This window comes from Ammospiza nelsoni, chromosome 1 (genome assembly GCF_027579445.1).
Source record: "Ammospiza nelsoni isolate bAmmNel1 chromosome 1, bAmmNel1.pri, whole genome shotgun sequence".
Classification (NCBI taxonomy): domain Eukaryota; kingdom Metazoa; phylum Chordata; class Aves; order Passeriformes; family Passerellidae; genus Ammospiza; species Ammospiza nelsoni.
The window spans coordinates 132916595-132936099 of NC_080633.1; the positions used below are offsets into that span (position 1 = coordinate 132916595).

The 19505-nt window shown below is 42.7% G+C and overlaps 1 protein-coding gene across 3 annotated transcripts in view; it reads right to left on the reverse strand.

Annotated features, from left to right (window-relative positions):
- The window catches only part of ESRP1 (epithelial splicing regulatory protein 1), a 32557-nt gene extending 16119 nt beyond the window's left edge, over positions 1 to 16438 (reverse strand). For all 3 annotated transcript variants that reach the window (XM_059484406.1, XM_059484415.1, XM_059484399.1), the window contains exons 1-10: positions 16087 to 16438; positions 15753 to 15881; positions 14798 to 14911; positions 12225 to 12339; positions 4948 to 5046; positions 4791 to 4845; positions 2843 to 2953; positions 2624 to 2756; positions 2494 to 2536; positions 891 to 1192 (exon numbers count right to left, since the gene is read on the reverse strand). In XM_059484406.1, the coding sequence (XP_059340389.1) occupies positions 891 to 1192; positions 2494 to 2536; positions 2624 to 2756; positions 2843 to 2953; positions 4791 to 4845; positions 4948 to 5046; positions 12225 to 12339; positions 14798 to 14911; positions 15753 to 15881; positions 16087 to 16218 (1233 nt within the window). In that variant the 5' untranslated portion in view covers positions 16219 to 16438. The remainder of the gene's footprint in view (positions 1 to 890; positions 1193 to 2493; positions 2537 to 2623; positions 2757 to 2842; positions 2954 to 4790; positions 4846 to 4947; positions 5047 to 12224; positions 12340 to 14797; positions 14912 to 15752; positions 15882 to 16086) is intronic.
- Positions 16439 to 19505: the final 3067 nt, after the last annotated feature.

A 19505-nucleotide genomic window follows, 5' to 3' on the forward strand; every position in this document is an offset into this window, starting at 1 on the left:
AATATTTATTTGCAGTTATACAGCCATCAGAAGGTTTTACTACACAAAAACACATGAGAGTACTTGAGAAAAATGCAATGACAAGTGAGCACTGTGGCTCTGCCTTCTAATCACTAATGTAATCTTTTAAACAAAACACTGAAATCTCTACATATTAGGGAGAACAGAACTGCATAATTTCTTGGATGCAATGACACGGCTACAATTTGCATCACAGATAACTTCTCAGCATGACGCTAAAAGGTATCTACCTCTACTGAAGCTCTGCAAATATTTTTGGAGACTTAAACAGTCCACTCAGCTCTCCTCCCTTTCCCTGACAGCTTAGCTGCAATTAATAGTCCACCAAGCCCTGTTAATCCAGACTCATCACTTTGAAACTCCTACCACCCTCTGCCAGGTAGCCTGTGCATCTGCAGAAGATGGCAGAGATCTGCCCTTAAAGACAATTTGTAGAATTCTTCAGATACATTACACTGGAGAGGACCACTATATCAAAAGGCTTTGCTTTTTTGTGTCACTGACCAAAGATAAACCTTTTAGCTCAAGATTTGTTGCTAAACACTCCTGAATAGATAATCATTGGACTTAGTCAAATTCAGAATATATAGTGTAAAGCACAAGACCCACATCTACATTTTACAAAGCTATTGGAAGCCAAAATCCCAAAGGTTTGTATATGATTGAGAACATCCCTATACCATAAGATCTTACATTTAAAGGAAACAAAGTCTCCACAGAAATTCAGACAATACTCATTCCAGCAAGAGTCAAGAGTGAGAAAAGGTAAAAGAAGCTTTCAAGTCAAGGCCCAGCATTATTTGCTTCCTCTACTGCCAGCATAGAAGTTTAGACTACAAAAAGCCAACATTTGAAAGGTTTGCACCCACCTGCTGAACTTCTGCTGCAGTGCTCCGGAAGAGTTCAATGTACCTTTTCCCCAGCAAATCCTTGTGCTTTTTCAGTGCATTTTGTGCATATTCCTCACAAGCAAACAAGACAAAGGCATCTCCTGTTGGCCTGCTGTCAGGGTAAGTGACAAACAGGACTCCCTCCTTTCCTCCTGTTACAGGGCAGTGCTGGCCAAAGAAAGTCAGCACTTCTTCTGTTGTTACATTGAAAGGAAGACCTCGCATCCTGACAATCACTTGGTTTTCTTTTGACAAGAACTGTGCAACCTCATTGGAAGTACCTTTAACAAGAAAAAGTACAGAAGCACTTCAGTCTAGTATATAAAAATCATGTTACCCCATCATTTAGAAGAGATTGATCTTTATTCAAAGGAAAAATAGGGAGTACTTGCAACATTCAAAGCTCAAGGAAAGCACAATCTGTCAATCTCTTGTGTGAGCGGGACCTGTGCTATTGTTCCCCTTGTCTAACTGTGGAATACCTCTGGCATGATCTGGAGCCATACTATATGGCAACCAAGTCCCCAGATCATTGTCCTGGGAAAGAAAGCTGGAAGGGCAGGTTGAAAACAGCTCAGGGATTTCATCCTACCTCAACAGAACTGTCAAAGCCTAACAATTCTACTTTCAGTACCTTCAAAAGACCAGTGATGCTAATAACACAACCTTATTCAAAGGTAGTTGCTAAGCAAATTAATATCTTAATACAGTCCTTTCATTACAGCTCTCTTATTCTGCAGAGTTTGGTTGTACCAGACACACCATTCTTCAGGAATGTCACTGCGCAATGTCTTTCCCTGTCTTTCCTTCCAAACCTATCAGTTAGCTATGGAGGTGACAGCTTAACAGCATCTCCCACTCTGAAGCCTCAAGCTCAGATTTCCAGTTAGCCACTTACAAACCTCAGCCCAAATCTCAGTCAGGAAGCAAAGAGGAACTTAAAGTATTATTGCAGATAAAACAGCTTATTTGCTCTTAATTCAAATTTTGTATGCTTGCAGACAAAGGGGAAGAAAAAGAGATTAAGAGAGAGTTTGAAGTGCAAATTTTGCAGCCTCTCAATTATCAGCAAATATTTCAAGATTCCCCTTAAATAAGTATTTCCCCCAAATCCTCCCCATTAAGTCTGAGGCAAAGATTTGATTTGAAGAAAGTCAGTTCCGTAAATCCCTTGCATTTACACTGTGATATCTGTTTGTTCTTACATGCATGCCTCCATAGCAACAGCAGTTATATTGTTTTGAAAAACTACTCTGGTTTCATTTTTTCAGCAATCAATAGCATTTAGATTCCCACTATCATGAAGATGACCTAACAAATTAAGTTCATATACAAGATCACTTTGCCCAATCAAATCCGGATTGACAGGCTGCTTGAAAGTGGCAAGAATGTGGAAGAGAGGCAGACAGATAAATCATGGATCATCTTGGACTGCTGCTAGCAAGATACATAATAATCAATACACCAGCCAACTTCTTGTTCAAAGACAGGAAAAGGGGCCACATTCAACAGGAGCCTTTTGCAGCCAAAAGTTAGAGATGCTGATGGAACAAAGCATCCCTTTTCATCCCCTAAAAATTACCTCCTGCAATTTTAAGGAAGTCTTCACCTGTTGCCTTGTATACCTAAAGGGAAAAAAAAGGAACATGTGATTGGCATGTAATTTGCATTCATTTCAAGAAGAGGATGTCAAAGCCCACCATGTCACCCACCTCTATGTATCGGTTCCCCATGTGATGCTTGTGCCTTTGTAGTGCTAGATCTCTGTGCTCTTCACTCACGAACCTCACAAGAGCCTCCCCATTCCTCCTACCTTGGGCATTGAGACAGAGTGCAGCACCTCCTCTGCAAGATTTAAATCAAGAGATGAAACTCCATGACCTATGCAGCTGAAGAGCCACAAAGGTACAAGTAAATTCTTCACTACTAACTTGGCAATATTTAGACCTTTGAAGAACCTCGCTATGTCCTGGTCAGATGACTGCCATGGCAATCCTCTTGCTCGGATAACAGCATTGTCATCCACAAGTTCCATCTTGCTGCTGCAGGCACAGAAAGAAGTGGTAATGCAGAGACATCTGTCATACACCAACCTGTCTGCTTGTCATTTATACTCCAGGAACAGGCTTCTGTCCCTGCTCCATGTCTGCTGGATAGCAATGCCAAGGCAGTGAGGCCCAAGTGCCACCAACAATTGAAAGCTGTTGTACAAGTCTCAACAAAGCAAACTGTCCCTTGGAAAGTTGCCCTTTCCAAATTCCCCTTTCATGCTTTACCACATTTACTCTTTGAGCTGTCATCTCTTCAATCACATTCCCAGTTAATTTCCCTTTCCTGACATAATTTGTCCTTCTCCATTATCTGAAGAGGGTTACTGGTATAAAAATCAAGCACCTGCAGTTCCAATCTAGCTAGGAAGATATTGAAGCAGAACAATTAGATATAACTGACATTAGTGCTTATTATTTCTACTGTGACAGTGAATAAGAACCAGTCACAAGCCAAGACTGAATCTGTTCAGGGTGTACCAGCACACAGAGGACTCTGGCCTGAGGAGTCAAGCCTTAACATTGCTGGCTGGGGCCATCACTGTGCTACTAGAGACTAACATAGCTAAAGGCTACATTGGCTGCTTAGCATGGGAATAGCTTAGCCACAGAAAGCCAGGTTTAATTGGTCATTACTACAGTCCCTTTTGTTCCCTTATTTCTTGAAAGTGTCAAGTTCAACAAAACCTCACAGCTACCCAAGCCTGCCTGTCTGGTCATCACAGGAACAGCTTTTTTGCACAAAAGAGCTTAAGTGATTGATTAAGTAGATAAAGTGTTGTTCAGTAGTAGAGGACTCACATACAAAAGGGCTGTGGTATGCCTGGTGGGTCATGTTTCTCACTCACATTTTAATTTCTCAGGTGGTCTTTCTGTAGATGTCTGTCTCAAACTGTTTCCCCTTACCTCCTAGTTCTGTACTTCTCATTATCTCAAATAAAATGTGAACCTTCCACTTCATCCCAGAATTCCGTTAGTGAAAAGGAAAAAGGTTAGAACAAGGCTGAACATAGCCTCTGAGCTAATCTCTCTGGATACTGTCTACCAATATTGCATTTTTTCTTACTTTTTTGACGCAAAAGTATAAGCATCATCTACTGTTATGACAGATCCTTAATCTGAAAGAGGGAAGTGTTTGTGTAAGATGGGAATATAAATAAGGTCAGTTTAACACTAGTATCTTGTGATATTGCAGAGAAATCATTGAGAAAACCACTGAGAAAAATCTGTATTTACACATAGAAAAAAGGCAGTTATACTAAAAAAAAAAAAAGCCCATAATCAACTACCCAAGCAACAAAGCAGGCAACAAAAGCAGATAAAGCTTTATGTTTAAAACATATTTGGGAATAAGAATAACCATAGATTAAACAACTGAGTGGTAGCACAGTATTCCTGGCACGATATCTTTATAAAAGTGTTTTTTCCCTATTAAAAAAATTCTGTATATGCAGTACCTGTGCAGTAAATTGCAGGAAGAGTGCAGTAGTTATTAACTAACAGGGTTATTTCTGCTCATTCTTTGTTAATAGCACAACACATTTAGTACCCATTATAAGCACTTATTAGCAGAACACAGATCTCGGCAGCTAACAGGCAACACTGAAGCCTAACAAGAAAACAGGTTTGTATCTGATCATAGATTGCCTGTTCCCTTTCCCACTTGAAGGATCTAATCAATTCCCCTAGCAGTGGGAAGGCAAATAAATATAATGGTAACAGCTATCAGCAAATTAGGAAGAGAGAAGTACAGCTGATCTAAACAGTAACCTTAAATAAAAACTGGTGGGGGTTGAAACACGTGCAACAAGAAGAGGGAAGAAGTACTTACCAAGGTCCACTTTCAAATTTGTAGTTTACCCTTTCTGGATCTGAAAATCTGTGATCTATGAAATAGAGCACAAGTTATTTCCTATTTTGTCAATGTACAGGACAGGCAGCAAAACCAAAGAAGGAACAAAGAAAACTCATTCATCATCATCACTTACTGTATGGTTCAGATATTAATGTTAAAATAATATTCCCCATATCTTCAACTTGAGAGGCTCCATAGGGAAATGCTGGACTGCTCTTGTCAAGATTTAAATCTTTTTGCTGGAGTTAAGTCCATCATCACCAAACAGATTTCTAATTGGTTTCCTGCTATAGCAACACACTTTCATGTTGTCCTTGTAAGTTGCTTCTCAGAGGAAGATTTAATCCATCTTCCTGCTGGGATACATTAGCTGCTCTGCCTTGGCCTCGAGTTACTGCCACCTGTGGGAGTGCAAGGTCACTGGAGAAAGCATCTGGGGACAGGAGACCCCATAATAAAGACATGTATTTAAAATGTATGTCTGACAGATACACTGATGCATGTGGAAGAGACTGGAGCCCTGTGCTCTTTAATTAACATCCTCTTTAATCTTCAGGGGAAGTTTTGGGGCAGGAGAAGAAGCAAACAATCAACTGAAAGCTTCAGAAATGGAGGGATGTACCACATGCTTTTTGACCAGGAAAATCCCAAAGCAGAGCAAGTATCTCACCACTTCAACAAAATTCATAAGTGACACCTTGTCTAAACCTTGCCCACTCTTAGAAGTTATAACCCAAGTTTTGTGCTGTTGCACAGAAGCATTTTGAGAATCTGGTTAGAGTCACCAGTCATGTGTTTTGCCAAGAGGTAAAACAGAGCCCCACAACCCATAGCTTCAGTCCAAAGGATTTTGGAAATGACTGCAATAGAGAGCAGGAAGCATCCTGTCCCAGGAAGGCCTTAGAAAGACTATTTTTTTCAGACAACTGTAAACAGTTTACTATGGTATCTCCTGTTTTCCATTATATTTGCCTCTCTCCAACACCAAGCTACAGGACTGCAAGATTATTTGCAGTTCTACTCCATTCTTCATTAAGAAAATTTTTAAAAAGGTCTTTTTCACTCTTTTTCTTTGAGGACTGAAGGGCAAAAAATGTAATCAAGAACAAAACAAAAATAAGGAAATCTGGGAATAAGTGTTGCACTTTTTACCCCCTTGATCAGTTTGCATCAAGACTTCAGAACAAAAATGAGAGTTTCTTAAACAAGACCCATCCTGACATGGAGGTACAATAATGCAACACATTGAAAACAGCCAAGGGCATCAATTATTTGCCCACATGCTCCCCAGACTACATTAAACACATTTCAAATGCTCCAGAGCCCTCATTATGATGTCCAAAGGTTACTACATAGTCCAAGATAGCACTCCTATTTTAAAAGGAAACCTGCTTTCTCTACCTAGATCTGAGCAACATTTGAGTTGTCAGATGCCTATATGAAGTGCAGGGAACAGAACAGTTTCTGTTAGAAACAAACACCTCATACCAGCTTTGTTGTATCATCTCATCAACAGGTGAGCCAGCACAAATTTCTTTGTGGGATAAGGTCTTCCCTATTATTTGTAGGATGACAGCAAGACATCCTACAGAAACAGATTTTTAGAAAACTGTTTAACAGTTGTCTTGTTGCAAGTGAAAAATAACTTATACTGAATTAATGCATTCCTCTAACATAGCAAGGAAAGGAAAGCTGCTGTGCCAACAAAATACACTTCAGGCTAATTTGATTTTGAAGCTTTGCTGGTTTTAAGTGTGCATTGGAGTACGCAATGCGAGAGGATGATGCTTAGTCTTAGAAAAACATTTGAAGCTTAAGTGAATTATCTTAGCTTAAAAACCAGAATATGTAAACCAGTGATTCCTCCCCTCCAACTGCTGGACTATAAATAGTTTCCTAGTTATTGCCTTTACCCTCCCCCTCCTAGTACCTTTTTTGAGGTAAAGTACTGAGAACATCATATAGTTGTCTTAAAAACCAAGCCAAAAAGCCTGAGCAATTCCAAAGCATGGTTTAAGAGATTATGACTATTTATGACAACAAAAAATTTCTTAATCACAGTCTCTCTGCCTAAGCTTTAAACAAGCTCAAGCTCACTACCTCCTCTGCCCCCAGAAAGGGGGGGTTGGAAAAAAAAAAGTAACCCACAAACAGACTCTGACAGAGAGGGTGCCTAAGCAGCACCACACAGATGTTTCTGGGCACCTTGTATATCAGAGCAGAGGAGTGCTCCTCCTCCCTTTCCTGACACTGTTCCCCCTTAGCACCTAACAGCTCCACACTGGCCTTGTTCAGAGCCTCTGCTGTTCACAGAGGGAACCAGAAGCTGCTGATGGTGCAGGTGTTGGAACCCCGGTCTTGCCTGACCAAGTTTTATGAAGATTTTGGAAAAGTGTTTCCTCTGTCAAAAGTCAAGAGAAATGGGGCAGGAGTTTCAATAGCTATTCCAGCAGGGGACATGCATACACATGTGCTTGGCTGTTAGACTGTGCTGTCAGAACTGAAAAGGCATTTCAATATTTCCTCTGTGCTGAGCCAAAGATCCCTACAAGTGATCAGCATTTAGAGAGGGGAATGAGCAATGTGAGAGGGGCAGGAATTTGAAGAGAAGCCATCACACAAGGAAAAAAAACAAGGACCCCACCCCATAATATTCTTCAGTGAAACTGTTTTCTGAAAACACTAGTCCACAGGAGAGGCAGTTCCTGAAAATGCTCTAGTGCCAACAGAAGCTGGTACCAGTTGTAAAACATAGGGAGTCAGTTGTGCCAAACTCTAGAGAAATATAAACACAATGGAGAGGAGGAAGTAAGTCATCAACATTATTGCAGGCATAACCTCACAGCTTCACCTCTGATTAGTTAGCACAGCTTTTCGGCAAGACTGCAGAAGAAAATTGATCATTTTCTGCATGTTTAAAGAACACATTAAGTAAAAATCTGTATTCTAATGAACAAGATTGACTACACAGAGGTAGACATTTATGGACAGAGGCACTAGAAATTATGGTACTTGGGAAAAAATAGAAATGAAATAGTCTATAAAGCCTATTCCTTGTTCTGTGAAGGGATAGGAGACCACATATATGTTTCTGTACATTCATATTTAAGGGATGCTTCTCCTGGGCAATTGGAGAAAGACAATTACAGGGGATAATCCAAGTTCACATTTAAAGAAGTGTTAGAAACCAGACATGGCTATCCAGAGCTAATATATGCAGTAGCATCTACATGTATATTCTTAATGAAGCAACAAGCAAAAGACAGTCCCAAATAAGGCAAGATGGGAAACAAGGAACTACTTAATCCTAGTATGCAGCTGTGGTACCACCTCCTGCAACACTCAGCAAGTTAAAGGGAGCAGGAAGGAAAGGTATATTAGGGTGACCTCTCTAACATGGAAGAAACTTCTAAATTATTTTGTCAGATGTAGCACCACAGCTTCATTCACTGCCAGTGTCCTCCAAGACTTATTCCTTCTCACTGTCTCTTAACTCCTTTCTCATTGAATAACTAACTTAACCTGAGATGACATGAAATAGCATTGCAATTGTGCTCTGCACTGATGCTTTGCCCTTTGTTCTGTTTCTTATTTAAGTCCCTTTAGACAGAAGATTACATCTTTCTACATAATGCTTTGCATAAAGGTAATGTAATATAATATTAGCCAGTTCCTGAGTACTATTACAGGAAATACAAATAGCAATATCCAAGATTCTCACCTAATAACCAATTATGGGCATTTTATTGCCAGAGTTAAGCACTATTGGTTATAATTGTGCTCCATATTATTGTTTCCAAGACACACAGGTAAAAACACAAAAACAAACCAAACAATAAAACCCCAACAAATCAAGTTTCAGTACTACAATATCCAGCATATTAAACAAGCTGTTCTGGAGTGCCCCTGAGTTTCTACTGACAACACTGGCAGATACTCCTAGTAAGAAGTTATCCTCACACATCCAGTTCAGAAGTGAATGGAGCAAACCAAGTACTGGAGGAAGCAAGAGCTATTTGCCATTTAATAGCTTTTGCACACCCAATCTCGAGGCAAAGGATGAGTCTTCTGCAAACCTAATAGGAATAGTCATGCAAGCTTTATTCACTCCACCCTGAAGGCACTCACAAGCTGAAAACTGGCTCAGCAAGCTTTGCAAATCAAGAAGTGTAGCAAGTATGGGAGGTACAGAGGGTGCAAGAACAACCCTCCTCCTTTGTATGCTTACACAAAAAAAAAAAAAATGTCGACAGACCCAAGTTCTTTTCTCTGCTGGAACATGATCACTTCCCTCAAGTTTTGTTACTCAAAATTTCTCATAATTGTCCTGCTGTCATTACACTTACACAATTCTGACAAAGTCTGCCAGAAAGCTGTCTCATACACAAGAACTGTTTTGACACTATGAGTTAGGCAGCAGTAGTACTCAGAGATAATTACAACTAGTCTCAGTTCTGCCTCGGTCCCTTGAATTTCATAGCATTTTAAACATTGCTTTACTTTTATCTAAAAGAAATGAGTTGCTGTTTTTTTATGAAATGTATAACTTCTTGCAAGGATTGGGAGTAAAGATTTGTAAAGCTTTCACCTGAGTTCTTAAGTTTGGCATGGTTTCATTGCTGTACACAAGTTTCAAGTAGCCTCCTGAGAGAGTAAGTCCACAAAGTACTTTCTAAAGGAAAACCCAGCCAGTTATTCAGTCTATTATCTCTATGCTCTTTTACAAGATTGTGCTTGCCTTGTCTGCAAGAAATACATAGCCAAGCACCTACAATCCAGTGTACTGTATACTGAAATATGTATCTGGAATTGACTGTGCTGTAGGAAGTTATCTCCCCTGACAGCTGGGAACAGCTGTGTACATTTCTCATTTGCCTGTAATCTGTTATTTGAGCAAAAGTGACCCATCAAAACAAAAGCTTTTGAAGAATTTAATAACTTCAATGACTGTAGATTAATACCCAACTTTCTGCTAACTATTTCATACAGTAAAAGTTTCCTCTTACTAATCATAACCAGGCTATACACATATAAATGGAGATGTAAGCATATGAAGGGATGTGCCCAAAAATCCTTCTACTCATGCTTCTACCAGTCTGTAAATGCAGGTCTCAAATATCCAGTCAGCTCCATACCAAAGCCTCTACCCTCACCAAATGCTAATGTATCTATAGTTTCTGCGGCAGAAATCATGGAAGGATCATACACCCTCTTTACCTGTGAGGCCAAGAAACTGCACTTTCTACCAGAATAAAAAGAGCTTGATCAGATTCTATGAGCTAATCTGCAGCTTCATTTCAACCTCCTGTACTTATTTCTGATTTGTTTTTGTGTCCACGCTCCAGCATATCCATACATGAAGGAAGAAGAACTAAACAACTCTGCATACAATTTATGGAATTAGTCTTTATACTCCACACCTGCTTAAACAATCTTTTTATCCTAAAGATCACATACACGTCCCTGGTCTACAAGGGCAATTAAACTGTGCAGCTTCTGACACTGAGGGGATTAAGTTGATATATTTCAGCAAGATGAGGAGAAAGAAAATTATCATATTTGCCAATAAAAGAACAAAAATTGTTTTACCCTTTTGGTCTCTGCATCCTCTGCTACCACACTCACACAATTAATAGGGGAGAGACAATTTATTTTAGCCATGTTGCATAAACATAGCAAGTTTACAAATAAGAGCCTCAGCAGTCACAAAACAAAATAAGCCATAAAGATAAGTGCAAAACAAGAATGAAGTTAGGTTAATATACCTTAAGAAGCATATCTTATCCAGAACTGGGACTCAAGCTGAGTGTATTTGGATAGACTGACTAAGCTTCTGGGAACTTGGAGAAAATATTGGCAATTGCCAAAACTACTCTCAGGCAGCACTAACTCCAACTCCTGACAGTTACCTGACTGGGTGGTAACAGGTAACTCAGAGTGGTCTGCCCCCCTCTCCCAGCAGGCAGGGAATACACAGTCCATCACCATGCCCTGGCTGACCAGTGACACTCCAGGTAGCTACAGTCATACAGCTCCTTCCAGAGTGGAAAAGCATACCCCAGACATTCACATAAGGAGAAAACAAGGGCAACTCTCTGAAACAGCTAAAGTAGCTCATTGTCTTTAATTTCTCCAGATTGTGTCAAAACATTCCCTAAACAATGTATTAGATTTTTGACCATAACTTTAAGAAGTCTCCATCATCCAGTTTCAATGCACCACAGCATTTATGTCACTTTTCTACATAAAGATTCAGATCCATTCACACTCTAAGTGTACTGCTTTCCTTCAGAATATGGGGAGAAATAATTTTTGCCCCTTCATTAGCCAAGATTAAGATTAATTTGCAGACAACAAAGCAGAGCAGAATGGTTAAACACAAAAATCCACCCCATATGTGTATTTTATGCCCCCAACAGGTACAAAGCCCAGGCAATACTAGTTCTGCAGTGAAAGCCAAAAAATTTCTGAAGCCACAGACATCATCTCTTAATGGCAACCACTCCAGGGACACAATAAGCAAGTCAGAAGAAAAGTTATTAAAAACAATAGCAGCAGCACCAACCACCAATACCCAAGACAAACATCTCAAATTCCTTTATTCCTCCTTGATACTTGACTTTTGTGACCACTACTCCAATAGCTCAGTAGCTCTGCGTTGAGGAATATTTTTGGGATAAGGACTGAAGCTTGCAGCAAGAGGGGAGACTGCCAGGGAAGAAGGCACAGCCAAATCACAGCTTCAGCTCTCAAGTTCAGACTAGGGAAGAGACAGGATGGGGTTACAGACCCCTTCAGACTACTCAGAAAGTAGTTTTAGACATCCCTATCATTGAAAATGGAAACCTACTACTGACTGCATCTTGGTGCCAGCCAAGCCTCACCCTGTGAGGTGTAGCATGTGCACCTTCTCTGAGACTGAATACCACATGTTGCAACAGCATTCCTGTGTTAGAGATTCACTACTAGGTCACACCAAGAGTAACCATCTCCTCTCCTGAAAACTAAGGTGGTCTCCCAATATTTGCTCTTGTCTAAAATAAAATAAAAATCTAACTGATGCTGTAAAACTCAACCCCCAAACTTAATATTACAATTCACAACAGCAATCTGAAAAAAAAAAAAAGTGCTGCTGCACCATCACTGTGACATTTAAAGAGAGACAAATATCAAGATGGTAAAAAAAACATACAGAAGTCAAGAAGAAATACAGGATTTTCTCCATGGAAGCATTCATCCTCATATGCTTTTATCTTTATCTTTGTGAGAAAACTAAGTACAGCTCCGAGTCACTCATTAAAGTTATACCACCCCTAAACATGTGTTGCAAGCATTACTCATACACCTCTGTCCTAAAATTCAGCCAAGACTGTAACAGCAGCAGAGACACCATCACTGTTAAAAGGATACATTCTGTCATGGCTGCAACATCGAGTTTGCTAACTTCAGGTGAGCCAGGGCAACACTTCTTGAACTCTTTCCGCAAGTCAAAAAAGGAGTAGAAGCATTCAGGCAGTGAAATATTCTGTAAAAGGAATAAAGTAACCACTGTCAATTAGGGTGAGTTTAACCTACTTTGTGTATAGATACCAAACCTTCTAACAATAGCTTTAGGATAGGAAACACAAACAGTCTCTTTGCTACAGATTGCTCTTCATAGCTCTTCTTAGCCAGGTAAGTATGTTCATAAACCTTTTTTTCTTAAACAGCTTTCTCTTTATATTGTTTAATAAGAGAAATGTGCTTTTGCACTGCCAGAAAAACATTTGCCATTAGTACTAGAGCTTCAAATCCAACATATATGTAGCAGAGAAAATGCCTCCTATTGCAAGATTTATCATCAGTTCTTGATTACTATTTTAGCTATATGAAGCCAGAGGGTAGTCAGTTCAGTTTGTAGAATTAAGCAAATTTCACAAGAATAGCAGATATTTTACTTTATAGAAAAGGCTCTTTTCAGAGAATAGTCACACTTCAAATATTTATTTCCAACAAATAAAAAATCTGACTGTGCAGAAGAGGGTTTGACATGGTGCAGAGGTTGTCAGCCCATGCATGGTAACTGCTTTAACTGCAGCATACAAGGCCAGAAGCAAGTTATGCAGCCCACTAGAAGTCAACGAAACCCTTCTTGCCCACCACTACATCTACCATGTGCTTCTAAGCTTTTTGGGAGTGGAAAGGAGAAGACATGGAAAAGTCTTGGGGGCAGCTGTTACAAACAATGCAAACCCTTATTCCTTCAGCTAGCTCTTCATCCCAGACAGAATACCTACATATTCCTTTGGGCTGTTTGTTGCCTGCAAGGCCTTTGTGGACTACAGATAAAGGCTTTCTGGGATTTAACAACTAGTTAGCATGTTGGCATTGTAACAGAGAGCAGCCTATGTGAAATCACATCTTGAGAGCCCAAAGAACACAGTTTAGGCTGTAAAACAAATTCTGCTTTGAGAACATTAGAGCTTATCTTAGCATATGGACCAGTGTATTAGGCAAACTATACTCTTTTAAGACTTATGAAAATGCAGATGGGCTTGCCAACATTTCCTGCTCTAGTTTTAGCACAATTTTCTTCCTTGATGTGAAATGAAGTTCTGTACTTCATTTATGTTCTTTTGGAATGGCTGGTGCCAATTCATTCTCTGAATACCAGGAGTTGCTAGATGGCTTCAGAATGGATATCTTAGAAATAAATATCTTCTCAAGAGCCTACAGATTTCTGCCTATCTGGATCTTAGTGATTCCACACTCCAATCCCTGCATTAGGATATTCATCAAAAAACAATTACAAGTCTCATAAGCATCTGGTTTACTTAATCTACAGGCAGCACAAAGTAAATTACAAATGAACCATTCTCAACAAAAGAGCAACAGAAGAGTTCAATAAAGATGTGATACCTGTCTGCAATCCTGTTATGATACAGAAAAAGGATCCCTGACATCAAACCAACTAAAATAACTGTAGGATGTGTCCCTTCTTTTGCTCACATAATTTAAATGGATAACAAATTTTACTTTATTAGCCAAGAAGAAAGTCTCTTAAAAACCTGTTTCCACATTTTCTCATGTTTTATGTCATAGAAGGTAAGTTACATATATAAGAACTGTCCCTTCACTGTGAATAATGCTCACTGTTTCTCTTCTAAGCCTTCAAAGCTATCAATACTTAAAGCACAAACAAGTTCTACAACCAAGCTCATTCAGTATCACTTCTGTAACAGCACAGACCTGCAGCAGTGTCCCTTCAAAGATGGGACAGCAAATTGATGGGCACAGAAGTCAAGTACAATGAGAGGAGCAGAACAGCTCAGTTACAGAGCAATGCATGTTCATACCAAACCACAAAATGAGGTGTTATTAATATTGAGGCAGCTATTTCAGAACCAGAGAGACTCACATATTGCTGCAACCCTATCACTAAAAAAAACGCAGGCAGGACTCCATAACACTGTTCGTGATTTGGCAACTCTGAAGTTATGGAAAACTCCAGACTACAGGACAATCATCACTCACAGCCTGCCTCACTCTACTGTTCAGCTCCTTACAAATATGAACACTGCCCTCGGAGTGTCAACTCAATACCCAAAGATTGAAAGTTGATATAACTAGGCACAAATGTAAAATTTCAAAAAACAGTTTATGGTTAAGATGGTTAATTATTTAGCAACAATCTCACATCCTACCTGTTAACCCTGTAGAAGTTACAAGTATATTGTATATATATAGATATAATATGTTGCACCTTTCTCAAGAGCCTCTTCCTTCTGATTTAACTTAAAAAGGCATCTCAAGACCACATAAGGACAGGGCACTGTACATGCCTTCCACACAGACAGGCTCTTTAGCCTCTAAGCACATTACATATGAGCAATGTTTGTGCTGCAGTTGCGTGGAGGTACCCTCATACCAGAGAGAAGTTGATCTATTTTGCAAGAAATCATAAAAAGCACATTAAGAGTAAGACTTAAGCTACAACTACATACCTTTTTGGAAGCTTCAGGGTGTAGAACCTGCCTAATGTGCAACTGTCCATCAGTACAGAAACAGAAAGAAGTACCCACACCAATGTTCAGTTCATTGCTCACGGACTGATTAAACTGTTGGCAGGAACAAGAAAAGACATACATGTTACAGAGATCAGAGTGGCACCACTAGGCAGCGTCATCAGTTGGTAACATGTTATTCCTGGGCAGCAGGAACACAGAGCTGGAATTCTTTTTCATATAAGCCTATTTCTTCACTTCTGTAGATTTGTTTCTTACTAGCTAAGCACATGCTAACTTCCATGATAAATCTCTTCACAAGGAAACCACCCCTTTCCCCCTCTCTTAATGAGATACGGCTACACAGACAGCCCACACTACAGAATAAAATCCTTTTCAAGATTTGCAAGAGCATTGCAATGAGACAAAGCTGATTGCAAAGACCTGAGGCAGTACTGGGGCAAAAGAGCTTTTTAGACAGGGCATTCAAACATGTCAGAAAGAAGACAGGCTTTCAGCCCTACCCTCAATGGGAATCACACACACTTCCTTGTTAATCTAGAAGCTTCAGCACCATCATCTTCCCAGGACTGACGAGCACAAGCCTTAACAGGGGACACCTAAAACTGGCTTCTTCCAACACTGATTAGGGCTCACCCTCAGCTGAAACTCACTCAGGGTCCAGCATGGCAGGAGAGCAGGGCAGGGAAATAGCTAACCCTAACCTTCCTCCCTTGGGGCTCAGTTCTTCCCAAGGCAAATAAAGACACGGCAAGGGAGAAAGCCTATAACTGTAGGGCTTTGTGGGCCTTTCTGGCCCACACGTGTTTGCGTTGCTCCTGTACCAGGCTCCACTGCTCTGATGGTGGGGGTAAGCAAACGATGATACCACTTCCACCCCACGGGGGAGCTCCCCAAGGAGACCGGCACTCAGCGGCCAGGTATGGGGTGTCACCTGTCTCAGTGCCTGCTCCAGCGGTGGAGCCAGTGCCAGGCTCTCCACATCCACTTGGGTGATCTCCTGACACTCAGCCGTCAGTTCTGTGTGGTCAGGCCGGACCAGCACGTCATGCAGGTGCCCCAGCTCCAGAGAAAGCAGAGGAGGGGGTGAGTCAGCGCTCCGGGCTGAAAGTCCCCACCTGCAGCACCAGCCCCGACCCTCCACCAGAGCTTGCTCCAGCCTGGGACACCCAGTACCAGCCCAGCGCCGAGACCGCCCTGCCCGCATCCAGCATGGCAGGCGCCAAGGGAGCAGCAGGTCGGGGTGCTCCCCCGTCGGGTGAAAATACCTCCTTACTCCTCAGGTCGACCACTTTCCACAGGAGCTGGAGCAGCTCTCGCTCGTCTGAGCCCAACCTTGCCCCGTTGGTGCCCGCCGTGGTCACGAAGACAATCACCAGGTAGTCGGGAGACGCCGTCATCGTGCCACCGGGCCAGCAGAAAGGATAAAAAGAAGGAAAGGGAGAAGAGGGGAAAGAGAAGAAGCCGGAAACTTTCCTTGCCCCAGGCGCTTCCAAGCGAGACCCAAGCGGCAGAACCCCCAGCTGCAGCCGCACTCCCCAAGGACCTGGCGTGGGGGAGGCGCACGGCTCCCCCTCTTTCCCAGCCTCTTTTCCCCGAGGTGGGTGTAGCCGCTCCCGCACTAACTGCACTCCTGGGAAAGGCGCAATGGCTGCGAGCTTTTCTGCGCGGGGCCGCGGCAGCACCTGCCCGCCCCCGGCCCACGTGGTGCAGGTAACACACACCTGGCGCCGTCGCCCATTGGCCCCGCCGGGCGGGGACGTGGCAGCGCGCCGGGGGCGGCAGCCGGAGTGCGGGGCCGGGATTGCGGGCGGGACGCCCGGCGCGGACCGGGATTGCGGAGATGTTGCGGGGGCGCGACTGTGGAGGAGCAGCCGCGGGCCCCTGAGGAGCCTCAGCGTGCCCGGAGCCTGGCGAGCCGCGCCTTCCGCCGGCGAGGTGCGCTGCACCGGGATGGTGCAACTCCTGAGCGACGGGGCGGGATCGCCCGGTCCTGCCGGGACTTGCCGCAGAGGGCGCTTCTGCTCCTGCCCTGCTCCGGCAGCTCCGTCCCCCGGACGGACGGGCAGGGGAGATGGCCACGCCGCTCGTAACAGCCCCGGCGGGTCCCCCGCTTTGGTCGGGCCCGGAGGGGCCAGCGTGGTGCCAGGGAGCGCTGTGTCGGCGTGCGGACCGGCTGCCCCCGGAGCAGCTCCGAGGGAGACCAGCGGCTCAGGGCAGTAATGGCTTTTCCTCTGTCCTCCTTAAGGCAGCGGCATCGCAGCTTCTCTACGGTTCTGGCACGGCGGATCAAGTCGTGTGTTAACAGCTGGCTGGTTTGGCTGTCGCAGCCTTCCCTTGATGAGCCGGTGATTTTGGCTCTTTTGACAATCTCTCTTGTTTTATGGTAAAATCTCTATTTTAAAATCTCCTTTTTAAATGCATAATTCTCCAACACAAATTTTTTTCATGACAAATCACAGAACGCAGAGTAAACGGCACTAACTTTCTGCAGGGAAGTCCTGTAATATAATTAATTCTTTAGGACTTCAATTGTTCATTTCCAACTTCATTGAGATGCTGCTTCTTGAAATTTTTACTGAGATCACAGACTCATGGAATATACTGAGTTAGAGTTTTGAGTTTGAGTTTTGCCTTTTTTTTCTTTTATATGTTCTCTGTGTTCTTCACACATATATTTGTAACTCTGTCACCTATTCAATTAGTAGCTAGTTTTCCCAGTACTTTTCCATGGCCTTTCCCTAAGCAGAAAGACAAAACAAACTCCAGAGCTCTAAGCCCCGGGGGGTACAAGGCCCCTGCGGTTCTGGTTCTTGGTTCTTCCTGGGAACCAAGGCCGAGAATGACTCTTGGAGATACATTCTCATGGACAAAGTACAGCCAGTGCTGAAGGGGGGGGGCTCCAGAGAAGGGGCTTGGCCTGGGGGGGAATTGAATCACCACTTGTCCTTCTAACTAGTGCTTTTAATCAATTTTGCTAATTTCCTAAAACCTACAGAAATGTACTCACCCCTGGAGGGGGTAGGTTTTTGTGGAAGTTTTCCATAAGTGCCCCTGAAGGCCTTCATTAAAGATCCTCTTTTATATTACCTCCTTACTAAAATTATCTTGAGTTTCATTTCCAGGTTGGGAAATCGGCAACAAGGGGACCCATCAGGATCATTGAGTACAACTCCTGGCCCTGTGCAGGAAACCCCAAGAATCACACCATGTGCCTGAGAGTGTTGTCCAAACGCTTCTTGAACTAATGAAGGCTTGGTATTGTGACCACTTCCCTGGGGATCCTGTTCCAGTGCCCAGGAACCCTCTGGGTGAAAAGCCTTTTCTTGATATCTAACATAGACTTCTCCTGACTCAGCTTCATGCTGTTTCCTCAAGTTCTTGTCACTGGTCACAAGAATGAAGAGATACGCACTTGCTCCTTGTGAGGATGTTGAGGACAGTCTCAGGACAGATGTTGAGGTCTTGCCTCAGTCTCTTCCTTTCTTTTCAGCTGCTCCTAATCAAGTTTTCCCTCAAGGCCTTTCACTATTCTGATAGCCCTCCTTTGGACACTCTCTAAGAGGTTTACATCTTTCTTATATTGCAGTGATCAAAATGTCAAAAATACTGGAGGTGAGGCTGCCCCAGCTCAGAGCAGAGCAGGACAATCCCCTCCCTTGCCTGGCTGGCGATGCTGTGCCTGATGCCCCCAGACAGGGTTGGCCCTCCTGGCTGCCAGGGCACTGCTGACTCACATTCACCTTTCCAGTGACCAGGACCCCCAGGTCCTTTCTGTGGTGCTGCTCTCCAGCCTCTCGTTCCCCAGGCTGTCCGTACATCCAGGATTGCCCCATCCCAGTGCAGAATCTGGCACTAACCTTTGTCAAACTTCATACAGTTGGTGATTGCCCGTCTCTCTTAATTTGTCAACATCCCTCAGCAGGGCCTCTTTGCCCTTAAAGGAGTTGACAGCTCCTCCCAATTTGGTGTTGTTGGCAAATGTACTTAGTATGTCTTTGAGTCCCATGTCCAAGTCTTTAATGAAGACATTGAAAATAACTGGGCCAAGGATGGAGCCTTGTGGAACCCCACTAGTGACAGGTTGCCAGCCTGATGTCACCCCATTCACTATAACTCTTTACACCTGACCCGTGAGCCAGCTGCTCACCCAACATGTCAGTTCATTGTTCAGCTGTGTGCTGGACATTTCAATGAAGGTGTGCCTTGTGTGTTTCTTCATCACTATTCCTTATATATACTGCTGCAGGTTCACAGCTTGCATCACCTTTTATTAGCACAAACACATTTGTTTGTCAGGAAAGGAGCAGATGTGTTTCACCACTGCTGGGGATCCTGTCAGCCACTGACTTGTCCCCATAGTGCCTGGCATCCTCTTCCTGCCCTGCTGTGGTTTGGTGTAGCCTGGTTCTCCTTGTGGGGGCTGCTACCAAATTCCAGCATGGCACATGATGGCTGGAGTAATTTTCACTCTCTTTGGCCTGAGATTTCAAAATTGACATTCACTAGTAGCAGAGACTGCAGTTTAAGGGCTTAAAATGTCAAATTAATCCCTGCAGTTTTTAAAAGCAGTAGCTGAAATTTTTCATGTGAATCCAGTATCAGGAAACAACTAAGATAATTGTACCCTATTTGTCCAAGGTTTAGAGCACCTGGTTTTCTTTGTGCATTTGTCTTCTCACTTTTG